Source organism: Larus michahellis, chromosome W (genome assembly GCF_964199755.1).
Source record: "Larus michahellis chromosome W, bLarMic1.1, whole genome shotgun sequence".
NCBI lineage: Eukaryota > Metazoa > Chordata > Aves > Charadriiformes > Laridae > Larus > Larus michahellis.
Window position 1 is genome coordinate 18,875,321 of NC_133929.1, and position 16,142 is coordinate 18,891,462.

Genomic DNA, 16,142 nt, shown 5'->3' on the forward strand with positions numbered 1-16,142 from the left:
AACTACTGCCCTGTCAGCCTCACTTTTGTGCCTGGGAAGATCATGGAACAGATCCTCCTGGAAGCTATGCTAAGGCACATGGAGGACAGGCAGGTGATTCGAGACAGCCAGCATGGCTTTACTAAGGACAAGTCCTGCCTGACCAACCTGGTGGCTTTCTACAATGGAGTGACTGCATCAGTGGACAAGGGAAGAGCTACGGATGTCGTCTACCTGGACTTCTGCAAGGCCTTTGACACAGTCCCCCACAGCATCCTTCTCTCTAAGTTGGAGAGATATGGATTTGATGGGTGGACTGTTCAGTGGATAAGGAACTGGCTGGATGGTTGCATCCAGAGGATGGTGGTCAATGCCTCGATGTCCAGATGGAGAGGGGTGACAAGTGGTGTCCCTCAGGGATCCGTACTGGGACCGGTGCTGTTCAACATCTTCATCAATGATATAGACAGTGGGATCAAGTGCACCCTCAGCAAGTTTGCTGATGACACCAAGCTGAGTGGTGGGGTTGACAGGCCAGAGGGACGGGATGTCATCCAGAGGGACCTGGACGAGCTAGAGAGGTGGGCCCGAGCAAACCTCATGAAGTTCAACCAGGCAAAGTGCAAGGTCCTGCACTTGGGTCGGGACAATCCTCATTATCAATACAGGCTGGGGGATGATGTGATAGAGAGCAGCCCTGCGGAGAAGGACTTGGGGGTACTCATGGATGAAAAGCTGGACATGAGCCAACAACGTGCGCTTGCAGCCCAGAAGGCCAATCGCATCCTGGGCTGCATCAAAAGAAGCGTGGCCAGCAGATCCAGAGAGGTGATTCTCCCCCTCTACTCTGCTCTGGTGAGACCCCACCTGGAGTACTGCGTCCAGCTCTGGAACCCTCAGAACAAGAAGGACATGGACCTGTTGGAGGGGGTCCAGAGGAGGGCCACGAAGATGATCAAAGGGTTGGAGCACCTCTCCTATGAAGACAGGCTGAGAGAGTTGGGGTTGTTCAGCCTGGAGAAGAGAAGGCTCCGGGGAGACCTTATAGCAGCCTTCCAGTACCTGAAGGGGGCCTACAGGAAAGCTGGGGAGGGGCTGTTTGCAGGGGTATGTAGCAATAGGACGAGGGGCAATGGTTTTAAACTGGAGCAGGGTAGGTTTAGATTGGACGTTAGGAAGAAGTTCTTTACAATGAGGGTGGTGAGGCACTGGAACAGGTTGTCCAGAGAGGTGGTGGAGGCCCCATCCCTGGAGACATTCAAGGTCAGGCTTGATGAGGCTCTGAGCAACCTGATGTAGTTGAAGATGTCCCTGCTTACTGCAGGGGGGTTGGACTAGACGACCTTTAAAGGTCCCTTCCAACCTATCACATTCTATGATTCTATGATTCTCTTCTACCATCCACCAGCCATGTGCCAGTTAAGGCACTTCCTGCAGCCAGAGGCCTGGGTGGCTGCATGCTTCCACAGGAGCTCTGTTTGTATGGCTATGTCTGCTCTGGCAAGTGCAGAAGACGCAGGAAGCTACGTCTTTCGGTTAGAGACCATGGCTGAACTCCTCCCTTGAGCTTTCCACGCCCTTCTCGTGCGAACTGCCATGCCGTGTTTGCCCATCCTGGTCACTCGCGCTTCCTAGGGCCGCCTTTTGTGGGGGGAGCTGGGCGCTGCTGCTGCAGGCTCCGCCCCTGCCTCGTCAGCGGGCTCCCTGCGGGTCCCTGCTGCTGCCCTGGCCTCTCCCGTCCTCAGAAAAGCTTGGGAAAAGCCCCTTTTTGCTGCGATTGCCCGGCTCCGCTGTGGACGTGCCAGCACTGGAGCTGTTTGTCTCGGCGAGACAAACAGACATAACTAAAATAATTATTGTATTTGTATGACTTGATGTTCATGGTGATAATAGGGTTTATTTTATTTGTACAACAGTATAACACATCTTTTCATACCTAAAAACTGTTGATGATGTTGACTTTGGGCAATTATAGTTTGTTCAGCAGATGTGCCTGTCTGTTGACCACTTCCTGTGAAACCATCTGCAACTCCATCCACTTTCTGCACAGGCTTGTACCTACAAAATTATCAAATACAAAATTATTCTTTATGTTTACTTTTTTGTAAGTGCAATATCACATTATGTTCTGTCTGATTTCTCAGTCTCAATATACAGTTTTTCTAGTTCACACACAAGAAAAAAGTAACATCAGAATAATTGTAGTAAGGAAAGACAGAACATTGGCAATAAAATTCATAAAGCTTGTATCACAGCACAACTAGCAATTTCTTGTGGAATTTAGTTTAAAAACTATACCACTAAGACCTAAAGCTCATTTACACTAAACAGAAACACAATCTTTCCTTTTCCAAAGGACTTGCTTTCACAGGAATCAAGTGGCTCAAAAATAAGGTTTAATCACCTTAAGAAGGTCCACGTATCTGTTTGAAGACAAAGGAATTTAAATAATTTTAAAATGTAACAAACTTCTTATGAGCTCAGAAGGTCTGAGAAAGCTACTTAGACTTAAACTAAGTAGCTGAACCGGGGGAAGTTCAGACTTGATATTAGGAAGCATTTCTTTACAGAGAGGGTGGTCAAACACTGGAACAGGCTTCCTAAAGAGGTGGTCGATTCTCCATGCATGTCAGTGTTTAAGAGACATTTGGACAAGGCCCTTAATAATACTCTTTAACTTTTGGTCAGTCCTGAAGTGGTCAGGCAGCTGGACTAGATGGTCATTGTAGGTCCCATCCAACTGAACTAAACTAAACCAAACCTATTCTATTCTGTTCCAAGCTCTTCATCACTCAACTCATAAAAGCTTTTATAAAGGATAAAAAGGACAAAGATACAAATAGGAATCCTGGTTTGGATGGTCAGCTGTTAAGGCCATCACACTGACAGACTGAAGATTCTGCCTGCCATCTCCAACACAACTGAAAATTAATTCTGCTCCAGCTCTTAGTGATAAGAACTCGGAAGGTTTGTCCTTCTGAAATAGCCTTGTATCCAGAAGAAAACTAGAGAAACCTTGGTGCAGAATGCAAAGCTTTTTAGTAACTTTCTAAATGTCAACAAATTCCACTCTGAAAATGCTCCTCTTAATAAGCAGTTGAGTCAGCTGTGAGCATGTTCTCATTTTGATCTTATTAAACAGATAATAGGAATGCCCTATGTAACTACTTAGATTTTAGTTTATGAGAAAGCTCCCATAAGAAGCAAGCACCCAAGATTCTGGTCATTCCAGACATATATTTAACTATACAATAACATAGGACATGGAATACACAAGAAGTACACTTTTCCAGTGAAGGCCTCTTGGCCTGATTAACATAAAGTATGATAACTTTAGGAATGTTAATACTTGGAAACAAAAATTTCTGTCATCATTTTAATCTCTAGGACTTTTATATGAAGTTTGGTTATTGTAAAGGCCCGTGATAAAATCCCAGGCCTGCTGAAATCAACTGCACAACTGTAATCAACTTTAAGAAGACTAAAGTTTAATCTCTAGTATCACGGTAGCATTGAACTCTTATGGATAAACTTCTCATCACTTGATAGGTCTATTTACAATACAAAAACCTAATTTTGTAAGAATTTTAAACTTTATTCTGATTATACTTTATCATTAAAAATACTTGGCAAAAGATCAATTTCTATAAATATTTGCAAATCAAAATCAGTATGTTCACATAGTTCCACTAGTTTCTACAAAATATATTATTTCACAATCTTTTCAGCTCTTGGAGTAGAATCCAAAGTCCCTTGAATGCATAAAAGTAACAGTCCTTTGAGTTTCTAGGGTTTAGGAAGAGCTTTAAAAAAAAAAGCCAACTTAATCTGCTGGTGCTAGGAGTCAGGATTATTTTATCACTTGCTCCAATGTGCTTTATGTAAAAAATGTTGGGAAAAAGTCTTAATTCCGGCATTATTACAGGTGACATTATAGGACTCAAACAGTTTCAACAGCATTAAAAAATAACTTGCAAAATGCAAACAAGGAATGAAAAAAAGAAAATATTCTTTTTCAGGTGTTTCAAATGAAACTTGAGCACAGTTGTTAACAATTTCCTGTCTTTTATGGACAGCAGAGGGTGATGTTTTTGCAGTTCAGGCAATGAGAGGCTTCCAGCATTCCTGGCAAAATCCTCTGTTTATACCCAGGTTACTCGTTGTGTTTTTAATAACAGACAGAGGAATATGTTACTACATCTGATTTACACAACTACTTAATGGAAGAATGTAGCTTTTCTAAAATTATCTGACCCTTTTTCCTATTTCAACTCTGATTTTTCCAATTATTTTTTTTAATTAACTGCTAAGAGAAGAGGCATTAAAAAAACCCACAACCTTTTATAAATATAACAGCTTTCAAAAGATGCTTAGCTTTACTCATGAAGAATAGAACTTTAATTTTATATAGCTAAATGTAAGCACAATAAAAGTTTGGAAAGTCTTCAGCTAACAGCAAACATTCTAAAGTTTTCAAAAGCTATGGAAATCCAATGGAACTAGACCACTGAAACACGAACATGAAGTTAGTTAATTCAAAAACCAATGCAAAATTATGTGCTTTTCTCATTATTAAGATAATTTACAGTAGAACTTAATTGATTCCCATAGTCTAATCCTGCACACTGTAATTAAACTGAAACTTCCCACTCACTCCTCAGAAAATTTTAAGAAATTTTGACTAAAATTTGAAAACAGCAAACATTCAATAGTCATCAATAAGATAAATCAGAAATAAGAAGAATAGGGGTACATGCCAAACTTCCTGTTCAGTACTAAATGGACACAAAAGTAAGCAAATTAGTAAGAAAAAAAAGTAGAAACTATTAAAAAAGAAAGAAGTCAAGACGGACCTGCTGCTGGCCAAGCCGAGACAATCAGTGACATTTGTATCACCTCTGTGATAACATATTTAAGAAATGGTAAAAAACTGCTGCACAACAGCAGCTGGGAGAGACAAGTGAGAATATGTGAAAGAAACAACTATGCAGACACCAAGGTCAGTGAAGAAGGAGGGGAAGAGTGTGCTCCAGGTGCCGGAGCAGAGATTCCCGCACAGCCCAGGGTGAAGACCACGGTGACACAGATTGTACCCCTGCAGCCCATGGAGATCCACGGAGGAGCAGATATTCACATTGCAGCCCATGAAGAACCCACACCAGAGCAGGTGGATATGCCCTGAAGGAAGCTGCAGCCCATGGAGAGCCCACGCTGGAGCAGGTTCCTGGCAGGAACTGCGCCCTGTGGAGAGGAACTGACACAGGACTAGGTTTTTTGGCAGGACCTGTGACCTTGTTGTTGTAGTAAAATTGATATTAACTAGAAAAATGAAATGTAACATGTAATCGAAGCAACTAAGGGAACCTGCCGCTGCTGCTAAAAGTCATCTATACAGCCCCAACATCATTTATAGAGAAATCACAGGTAGTAACTAGACATGATTTATCTAAGAACTACTAGACAATGTAGCTTTGTTAATAAGCAGGATATTCCTGTCAAGAGAATCATGAACTGCAGGCCTGGTCAGCAAACCGAGAAAACCACCCAGAACTGGCAAGATTAGAGAAGTAGGTAAAAGGTCATTTCGGCAGGGGGAGATCGTGACCACCGAGTCAGTGACCACCTACCCAAATGATACCACCTACTTAAAAGAGAACAATGGAAGAAGAAAACAGAGTCTGCACACTAATTTACATAGGAAGTGAAGAAATCTTGACCAATCATTAAAGAGAATAACATAGAATATGTATTAACTGTTAGAATATATAATAATTTGTGTATAAAAAGGGAAATTTTTGAAACTAAGATGTGCTCCCTTGGGACGAGCACCCCATTTCTGTGCATTAATGGAATAAACTTGGAAATACCTCTGCTCTGTGTGTTATTGGCTTGCACACCGGGTAAAGAACCCAGATTTGGGACAACAGTTTCTGACATCCCAGAAGGGACTGCGCTGACAGCCTTGCCCGGATCATCTTGCCGCACCTGATGGGGAGCAGTGGTCCCATTGGACTCCAGCGCGCAACGACCTTTTAATCAGGGATTCCATCGGCTTCTCTCCTGCAGTCAGGCAGTAAGCAACACAACAGTGCAACACTACTAAAAAGAGGTATTTTGAAATAAGGAAAAGGGAGGGGAGGAAATCACTGAGAAGCAGTGAGCATTTTGGCCTGCATAAGACGTATCAAGGGAGATACGCAGAAGAAGACGAAGGGAGATGTCCCTTGTAGAATAACGTTTCTAAAACAGGGGTTAGAGTCCCCTTTGGGGTTAGAGTCCCCCTTGGGTCTTTAGTAACTGCTGAATAAGGGAATTCTTTTTCAGTACCGATATGGTACTACTGCTTCTCAGGAGATACCCTCTTGTTCTCCCCTAGGATGCATCCTGAAAAATTGGAATAAATTTGGAGGGGATCCCACGATTAAAAATAAGCTAAAATGATATTGTAATCAATGGTGGGCACAATATAAATTGGATGATGACGATGAGTGATGACTGAAAAATCGGACTTTACAATTTAATACTATTGTTGCTGATTTGATAAATGGGATGAGGTTGCATATGTTGATTTGTTTTTTGTTTTAAAGTGCAATTATGAAACTTGTAAAAAGTGTAAATTGTTGATGAATGATGCTGATAGACTGTATGTATTAGTAGAAAGTGTTAATGAGAAAAGAAAGAGAAAGAGTTGTTACAAAGAATGTGAAAAGAAAAAGCAGAAGAAATATATATCTGTATGTTGTGCAGGTGATGAACATGTACAGTTGCTTGTGCCTTCTTCCCCTCCCTCATGTAATCCTAAGGCCAAAGAGGAAGAAAGTCTAGTTAATTCAGAAAAAGATTGAAAAAAAAAAAAAGGACAAATGAGAAATGAGAATGTTAGCCCTATTTCAAGTAGAACTAGAGGGCATTGATACAGGCACCGCTGAAACAGGCTGTCAGGATAGACGGTATGCCAGTGTTTGTGCATGTCCCTTTTACAACTTCTGACTTGTTAAATTGGAAATAGTCTGTTGGCTCTTATCAAGAAAACCCAGAAGGAATGTTTGGCATGTTGTTTGTGTGACAGTTGTCTCAGGATACAGGAGGGGAGTTGCGGATGGAGGAGGTAGCGGGGAAAAGATAGAAGGAATCCCGGGGCAGGACTGGGATCCAGAGTATGAAGAGGCCCTCCTTTGAGTTTAAATCAATGTGTCTTCTGTAAACAGGTAGGACACTGGAAGAATGAATGCTCGAACCAAAAGGGGCCAGAGGAACAAGACCATATAGGGAATGCTAACCTTATTATGCTAGAGAATTCGGATAATGAATCAAGGGGCCCGGGGGAAAATATTAAAGTCTCCTCAGCTAACCCTCTGATTCCAGTTAAGATGGGGAATCACAGAATCACATAATGGTAGGGGTTGGAAGGGACCTTCAGAAATCATCTAGTCCAACCCCCCTGCCAGAGCAGGGTCACCTAGAGCAGGCTGGACAGGAATGCATCCAGGCGGGTTTTGAATATCTTCAGAGAAGGAGACTCCGCAACCTCTCTGGGCAGCCTGTTCCAGTGCTCTGTTACCCTCAAAGTAAAGATGTTTTTCCTCATGTTGAGATGGAATTTCCTGTGTTCCAGCTTGTGCTCGTTGCCCCTTGTCCTGTCGCTAGGCACCACTGAAAAGAGTCTGGCCCCATCGTCTTGACACCCACCCTTTAGATATTTATAAGCATCAATAAGATCCCCTCTCAGCCATCTCTTCTCCAGGCTAAGCAGACCTAGGTCTCTCAGCCTTTCTTCATAAGAGAGGTGCTCCATTCTCTTGATCATCTTTGTAGCCCTCTGCTGGACTCTCTCCAGTAGTTCCCTGTCCTTCTTGAACTGGGGGGCCCAGAACTGGATGCAGTACTCCAGATGTGGCCTCACCAGGGCAGAGTAGAGGGGGAGGATGACCTCCCTTGACCTGCTGGCCATGCTCTTTTTACTGAGTCCCAGGAGACCATTGTCTGCCTTGGCCACAAGGGCACACTGCAGGCTCATGGTCAACTTGTTGTCCACCAGGACTCCAAGGTCCCTCTCTGCAGAGCTGCTTTGCAGCACGTCAGCCCCTAACCTGTACCAGTGTATGGGGTTATTCCTATTATTACTAGACTGTGCACCACTGATCACAACCCTCTGAGCTCTGCCATTCAGCCAGTTCTCAATCCACCTCACTGTCCACTCATCTAACCCACACTTCCTAAGGTTACCTATGAGGATGTTATGGGAGACAGTGTCAAAAGCCTTGCTGAAGTCAAGATAGACAACGTCCCTGCTCTCCCCTCATCCACCCAGCCAGTCATGCCACCGTAGAAGGCTATCAGATTGGTCAAGCATGATTTCCCCTTGGTGAATCCATGCTGACCACTCCCGATGACCTTCTTTTCCTCTGCATGCTTAGACATGACGTCCAGGGTGAGCTGTTCCATCACCTTTCCAGGGATGGAGGTGAGGCTGACTGGCCTGTAGTTTCCTGGGTCCTCCTTCTTGCCTTTTTTGAAGACTGGAGTGACATTAGCTTTCCTCCAGTCCTCAGGCACCTCGCCTGTTCTCCATGACCTTTCAAAGATGACGGAGAGCGGCTTCGCAATAACATCTGCCAGCTCCCTCAGCACTCTCAGGTGCATCCAATCAGGGCCCATGGATTTGTGGGTGTCAGGTTTGCCTAAATGATCTCTAACTCGACCTTCCTCGATCAAGGGAGAGTCTTCCTTACTCCAGGCTCTCTCTCTTACCTCCAGGGTCTGGGGTTCCTGAGGGCTGGCCTGAGCAGTGAAGACTGAATCAAAGGCGGCATTCAGTACCTCTGCCTTCTCTGCATCCTCTGTCACCAGGGCACCTACCTCATTCAGCAGCAAGCTCACATTTTCCCTAGTCTTCCTTTTGCTACTGATGTACTTGAAGAAGACCTTCTTATTGTCTTTGACATCCTTTGCCAGGTTTAATTTCAAGTAGGTCCTAGCCTTCCTTGTTGCATCCTTGCATACTCTGACAACGCTCCTATACTTCTCCCAAGTGGCCAGTCCCTTTTTCCACATTCTGTAGACTTCCTTCTTCCATCTGAGTTTTTCCAGAAGCTCCTTGCTCACCCATGCAGGTTTCCTGCCTCATTTGCCTGATTTCTTGCTCCTAGGGATGCACTGATCTTGAGCTTGGAGGAAGCGGTGCTTAAATATTAACCAGCTCTCTTGCACCCCACTTCCTTCCAGAGCCTTAGCCCATGGTATTCCTCCAAGTAGGTCTTTGAAGAGGCCAAAGTTAGCTCTCCTGAAGTCCAGGGTTGGAATTCTACTTTTTGCTCTGCTTTTTCCATGGAGGATCCTTTTCCTGGTTTGAGGTAAAACAGAACCAATTCTCTGTTTTGTAATTTTGCTTTTTAGCTGGGCCTCTTCTAACTGACTAAACTCTGAAATGAACAGCATATTGTTCAGAAACTGTTCACCCTCAGAGTGATAAGACCTGATTATACCAAGGAATGGGATGCACAGAGGCTCTTGCTTAGACTTATTGCTATAACAACCAAGGTCAGCTAACTCTGCTGTTTTGCCCCGTTAGAGGGTCGGAAGCAGAAAAGCATAGAGGGGTCCCACCTGCAGGGAGGAACAGACGGGACAGGTGACCCAAAACTGACCAACGGGGTATTCCATCCCATATGTATCACGCTCAGTATAAAAACTAAGGGATCAAAGGGTCAAGTCTCTTTCTTCAATGGCCGATGTCTGAGGAGGACCCTGTCTGTTCGTCTGCCTTTGATCCCGATCCAAGCATTCCTGACTCCAGATCCGGAATTCAGCTCCTGTCTGTTGCTGACTCCAGTCTGGGACTTTCCCTGTGCCTGCTGGTGACGCTGGATACGGTTTTGTATATATTGTATACTTTTTTTTTCTTTAATTTTTATTATTCTATTATTATTTACTATTTCCTTATTTATTATTATTTTAATTAAAGTAGTTTAGTTCTTTTTCTAAACTCGTAAATCTCCTTATTTCTTCCTCTCCTCTCTTTGGAGAGATGGGGGGAGGGCCATCTGTCATTCTGATTGGCCAATCTGGCCAGACCACGACAATCCTGAATTCAGCCATCTCATGGTCACTGCAGCCAAGGCTGCCCCCAGCCTTCACATCCCCAACCAGTCTGTCTTTGTTTGTCAGCACAAGGTCCAGCAGTGCACCTCTCCTCGTTGGTTCCTCTACCACCTGTTTCAAGAAGTTGTCATCAATGGTCTGCAGAAACCTCCAGGACTATGCTTGTCTGGCTGTGTTGTCTTTCCAGCAAATGTCAGGGTAGTTGAAGTCCCCCATGAGAACCAGGGCCTGTGATCGTGAGGCTATTTCCAGCTGTCTGTAGAAAGCCTCATCAACTTCCTTTTCCTGTTCCGATGGTCTGTAGTAAACACCCTCAACAGTGTCTCCCATATTAGCCTGCCCCTTAATTCTTACCCATAAGCTCTCAACACGTTCTTCATCCACCCCTAGGCAGAGCTTGATACATTCCAGCTGCTGTCTCACATAGACAGAAACTTCGCCACCTTGCCCCGCTGGCCTGTCTTTCCTAAAAAGTACATAGCCATGCACGACAGCATTCCAGTCATGCGAGCTATCCCACCATGCCTCTGTAATTGCAATGAGATCATGGCCCTGTGACTGGACACAGATCTCTAGTTCTTCCTGTTTATTCCCCACGCTGTGTGCGTTGGTGTACAGGCATTTCAGAGAGGCAGTTGAGCGTGTGGGTTTCCCTGGAGGGGAGCAAGAGGATCCACCATAGCCTTCACACCCTTGAGGTGGTTGGCCTTCTGGATCTCATCTTGGGAGGCAGCTATGGAACATTTGTCACTACTGTGGTTGGCCTGCCTTATTTCCCAGTTGTCTAAGTTGGCTTGAGCATTGCCACCCTGGACTCCATCCCCCAAGTCCTTCAGTTTAAAGCCCACTTCACCAAGTTGGCCAGCCTGCTGCCAAAGATTCCATTACCCCTTCTAGACAGGTGGATCTCATCCCTCTCTAACAGGCCGTATTCATCAAAGAATGTTCCATTGTCATAAAAGCCAAAACCCTCACGACGGCACCAGCCACGTAGCTAGTTGATATGCATTATCCGTCCATTTCTGGCTGCTCCCTTTCCTCTGGCTGGTAAAATGGAGGAAAAGATGACTTGGGCACCAGTTTTTTTCACTTGTACCCCCAGGGCTTTATAGTCTTCCTTAATTCTGCCCAGGTTCTGGCTTGCAGTGTCATTCCTGCCCACATGAAAAAGTAACAATGGGTAGTAGTCCGTGTTCTTGACAAGTTGTGGCACCCTGTCCTGGTTTGAGGTAAACCAGAACCAATTTTCTGATTTGTAATTTTACTTTTTAGTTGGGCCTCTTCTAACTGAGTAAGGTCTGAAATTAACAGCATATTGTTCAGAAACTGTTCACTCCCAGAGTGATAAGACCTGATTATACCAAGGAATGGTATGCACAGAGGCTCTTGCTTAGACTTATTGCTATAACAACCAAGGTCAGATAATTTTGCTGTTTTGCCCCGTTAGAGGGTCAGAAGCGGAGAAGCGTAGAGGGGTCCCACCTGCAGGGAGGAGCAGATGGGACAGGTGACCCAAAACCGACCAACAGGGTATTCCATCCCATATGCATCATGCTCAGTATAAAAGCTGAGGGATCAAAGGGGCAAAGGGGTCTCTGGCTCGTTTTTTCTTCAATGGCCGACATCTGAGGAGGACCCTGTCTGTTTGTCTGCCTTTGATACCGATCCGAGCATTCCTGACTCTAGTTCCGGAATTCAGCTCCTGTCCGTTGCTGACTCCAGTCTGGGACTTTCCCTGTGTCTGCTGGTGATGCGATCGTCATCCTGGGAGCTGGATATGATTTTGTATATATTGTATACTTTTTTCTTTAATTTTTATTATTCTATTATTATTTACTATTTTCTTATTTATTATTATTTTCATTAAAGTAGTTTAGTTCTTTTTCTAAACTTGTAAATCTCCTTATCTCTTCCTCTCCTCTCTGAGGAGAGAGTAGGGGGAAGGGCCATCTGTCATTCTGAACGGCCAATACGGCCAAAACCACGACACACCCTCTCTGCAACATCTCGAACCTTAGCTCCCAGGAGGCAGTATACCTCACGTGACTCCCTATCAGGACGGTAGATGGGCGCCTCAGTGCCCTTTAACGGGGAGTCACCCACTACTAGCAGTCATCTTTGTTTTTTTCCACGTCTACTGTGTGCTGACGGTGCAGGTCCTCCTGGCAAACCTTGCTCCTGGTTGTCTATAGCTGTTAAAGCTTCATATCGTTAGTTTGGTTTGATGCCAGAGGGTGGGGGCTGAAGCGTAGTCCTGCTTTTGTGGGTCACCAGGGTCCAAGGTGCCTCATTCTCGGTAGTATCCACTGCAGGAGCATGGTTATGAAACCACCTATCTATCTCTGTCTCAGCTCCTCTGATACTACACAACCTTTTAATCATTTCTTGCAACTCATCCACCTGACGTAACAGATCATCAACCTGTGCATGCCGTGTGCAAGTACTTACCTTACCGCCAGGAGAAGGAGAAGGGTCTGGGCACTCACTGCAGCCTACCACCTGTACTGAAGTTTCCCTCCTTACCAGTTCCATCTGGGTGGATGCATCACACATCCGAGGGGCCTTCTCTGTAGGAGCACCCGTTTTAGCTCTGAGGTGAGTGCCGACCATTTTGTCAGAGACCTTGAGCACTTCCCTGGGATGTGGACCAACAAGCAGAGTGCAGGGCCCTTCCGCGCGAACTACCGCACCACTCCCTGGTCTCCAGCACTCCCTAGGGCCATTTAAATCTCCGTGGTTGCTTCCGGCAATGCCCCCTCTGCCACATCAGCCGTGTCTTACCGTGTCTGCCGCTGCGTTCCTCAACAACTGACAGCGGGGCCATGCACTCTGTCTTAACTAGCTGTATGGGACCCTTGAGTAAAACTAAAATAAATGTTGCTGGTGCAACAGGAAAAAAAGACTTAAAGGCCATTTTTACACCCTATGGAATGTTCAATTGGAGATACTAAATTAGTTCATGAGCTCCTCTATATGCCAAAATGTCCCCTCCCCTTGCTTGGATGGGATTTACTTTGTAAACTGAATGCACCGCTAACCTTTACGGAAGACTCTGTTCAGTTACAAATTCCTCCAGAAGCTGCCTGGAAAGCTCAGATATGTTTGTTAACCAAAAAGGATCCTAATGAAGAAATGAATATTCCAGAGGAAATACTGAATGCAGTTGTACCTTTGGTGTGGGCATCAAAAAATACCTGGATGAGCAAAGAACGTGACTCCGGTAAAGACTGAATTGAAACTGAGAGCTCAGACGGTAAGAAAAAAACAGTATCCCATTAAATTGGAGGCTAGAAAAGGATTAGAACCTGTAATAAATTCTTTTTTAGAGCATGGACTGTTATGAGAATGCCAATTGGAATTTAATACTCCAATGCTACCTGTAAAGAAACCTCACTCAACAGAATATAGATTGGTACAGGACTTACGAGAAATTAATACAAGGACGATAGACATCCACCCTGTGGTCCCAAACCCATATACCCTCCTTGCTTCAATTCCTAACAGCAATATTTACTTTACAGTACTGTATTTAAAAGATGCCTTCTTCTGTATACCTGTGGATGAGCAGAGCCAGACCATCTTTGCCTTCAAGTGGGAGAATCCTACTATGGGATGAAAGACACAACTCTGTTAGACTGTCCTTCCTCAAGGATTCAAAACCAGCCCTACACTGTTTGGTAATGTACTTGCCAAAGAACTTGAACAATGGCAAAATGACCATAATGCTGTAATGTTATTGCAGCATGTGGATGATTTGTTAATTGGTCCTGATAACTATGAAACATGTTTGGAAGCCACCATTAGCTTGCTTAATTTTTTGGGACTGGCAAGATATCAAGTTTCTAAAAAGAAAGCTCAGATTGGATGATTGTTTAACCACTATCAAACAAGTGTATTCCAGCAGGCCTGACCTACAAGATGAACCCTTACCCAATGTGGAATTGGAGCTATTCATGGATGGAAGCAGCTTTATGTCAGAAGGAAAACAAAGAACTGGATATGCAGTGGTAACCCTTACTCAGACCCTAGAGAATAAATCTCTGCCTCATATTTCTGCTCAAAAGGCTGAACTGATTGCATTAACGCGGGCCTTAGAACTCAGTCAAGGAAAAAGAGCTAACATTTACACAGATTCTAAATATGCATTCAGAGTAGTTCATGCACATGGAGCGATTTGGAGAGAAAGGGGACTTTTAAGCTCACAAGGAGCTCCAATCAAATACGGAACAGAAATAATGAAACTTTTACAAGTGGTCTTGCAGCCAAAAGAAGTTGCAATAATGCATTGTAAAGCCCATCAAAAGGGAAATAGTGAAATTATACTGGGAAATCAGAAAGCAGATCAGTTGGCGAAGAAGGCCGCATTGAAAGAATCAAAATTTGAAGGAGCACTAATTCCAGTCTAGGACTGTCACCCCCAAAATATACTGAAAAAGAAAACCAGTTGGCAGAGCAATTAGACTGTTCCAAAAATGATCAAGGATGGTGGGTGACTCCATTAAAACAACTATTAATTTCTGAGAAGATGGTGGAGGCCATACTCAAAAGATTACATCAGGAGCTACACACAGGAGCAGACTCACTAGTAATGACTGCAAAAAAAAATGTCATTCGACCAAAGATGCACAGTTTGACAGATATAATAGTAAAAAAAAAAGTGCTTTATGTTGTGCTAACAACCCAGAAATAACTAGATAGATTGTGGGGGGAGTTGTAAAACAAGGAGTAACTCCCGGGGAATACCGACAACTAGACTTCACTGAATTGCCAAGGTGCAACCTATATAAATATTTATTGGTATTGGTAGATACATTTTCTGGTTGGCCTGAGGCTTTCCCTTGTCGCACCAACAAAGCTCAAGAGGTAGTTAAAATCTTATTAAAAGAGATTATCCCTAGATTTGGTATAACAGAAGGTATCTCTTCTGATAATAGCCCCCATTTTATTGCAGACACACTCCTTGGAATCTTCAGTCTAGTGGGAAAGTGGAAAGAATGAAACAAATTTTAAAATGCAGATTTCCAAACTTTGCCAGGAAACTCATCTTAAGTGGACAGAAACTCTTCCTTTAGCCCTTTTGAGAGTTCAAATAACTCCAGGGATAAAGAAAGGAGTAAGCCCCTTTGAAATTTAGTACTCAACCAATCATTTAACTACAGAGGGAAATCAGATGCATATAAAGGGACAAGCTGTGATTAAAGAATATTTAATATCTCTCTCCCAAAGTTTATCCTCCTTACACAGGTATTTGAACCAGAAGGCTCCTCTTCCTTTGGACACTACAGTGCATCTGTTCCAACCAGAAGACACAGTTTATATAAAAACCTGAAAGATGAGCCGCTAAAGAAAAAGTGGAAAAGACCCTATACTGTGCTGTTAAAGACTTATACTGCCATCAAGGTAGAAGGAATTAATTCCTGGATTCATTATACTAGGGTGAAGAAAGCACTGATCGCGGAAACGAATCATTGGAAATCTGAAGAGATAGAACCCTTAAGACTGAAATTTTCTAAAATTTAATGAGTTGTACTTGGGAAAATAGCTGTTTATTAATTGTTTTTTATAACTACTTGGTTTATGTTACCTTTGACTGCTATTTGTATTAAAAAAACTTTTTCAAAAATTCTGTGTAAAAGAAACAGGAAGAGTCAAGAATGAAGGGACAACATTGTGGAGGACCCATGCTGGAGCCGTCTGTTCCTCAAGGACTGCACCTCATGGAAAGGACCCATGCTGGAGTAGTTATTGAAGAATTGCAGTCCATGGGAAGGACCCACAGAATCACGGAATGGGAGGGGTTGGAAGGGACCTTCGGAGATCATCTAGTTCAACTCCCCTGCCAAAGCAGATTCACCTAGAGCAGGTTGGACAGGAACGCGTCCAGGTGGGTTTTGAGTCTCCAGAGAAAGAGACTTCACAGCCTCTCTGGGCAGCCTGTTCCAGTGCTCTGTCACCCTCAAAGTAAAGAATTTTTTCCTCATGTTGAGATGTATCCTGGTTTGGGGTGGAGCAGAGCCAACTTTTTGTTCAGTGGCTTTGCTTCTTGGCTAAGCCTCTTCTAA

General features: G+C 43.9%; 1 protein-coding gene across 4 annotated transcripts in view; it reads right to left on the reverse strand.

The window, feature by feature from the left end:
- The window catches only part of LOC141735524 (transcription factor RFX3-like), a 231,237-nt gene that overhangs the window by 43,835 nt on the left and 171,260 nt on the right, over positions 1–16,142 (reverse strand). For all 4 annotated transcript variants that reach the window (XR_012584768.1, XM_074568461.1, XM_074568462.1 and 1 more), the window contains exon 8: positions 1,916–2,037. Coding sequence is in view for 3 of the 4 variants with exons in the window: in XM_074568461.1 (XP_074424562.1) it covers positions 1,916–2,037 (122 nt within the window). In the remaining variant the exon portion in view is untranslated. The remainder of the gene's footprint in view (positions 1–1,915; positions 2,038–16,142) is intronic.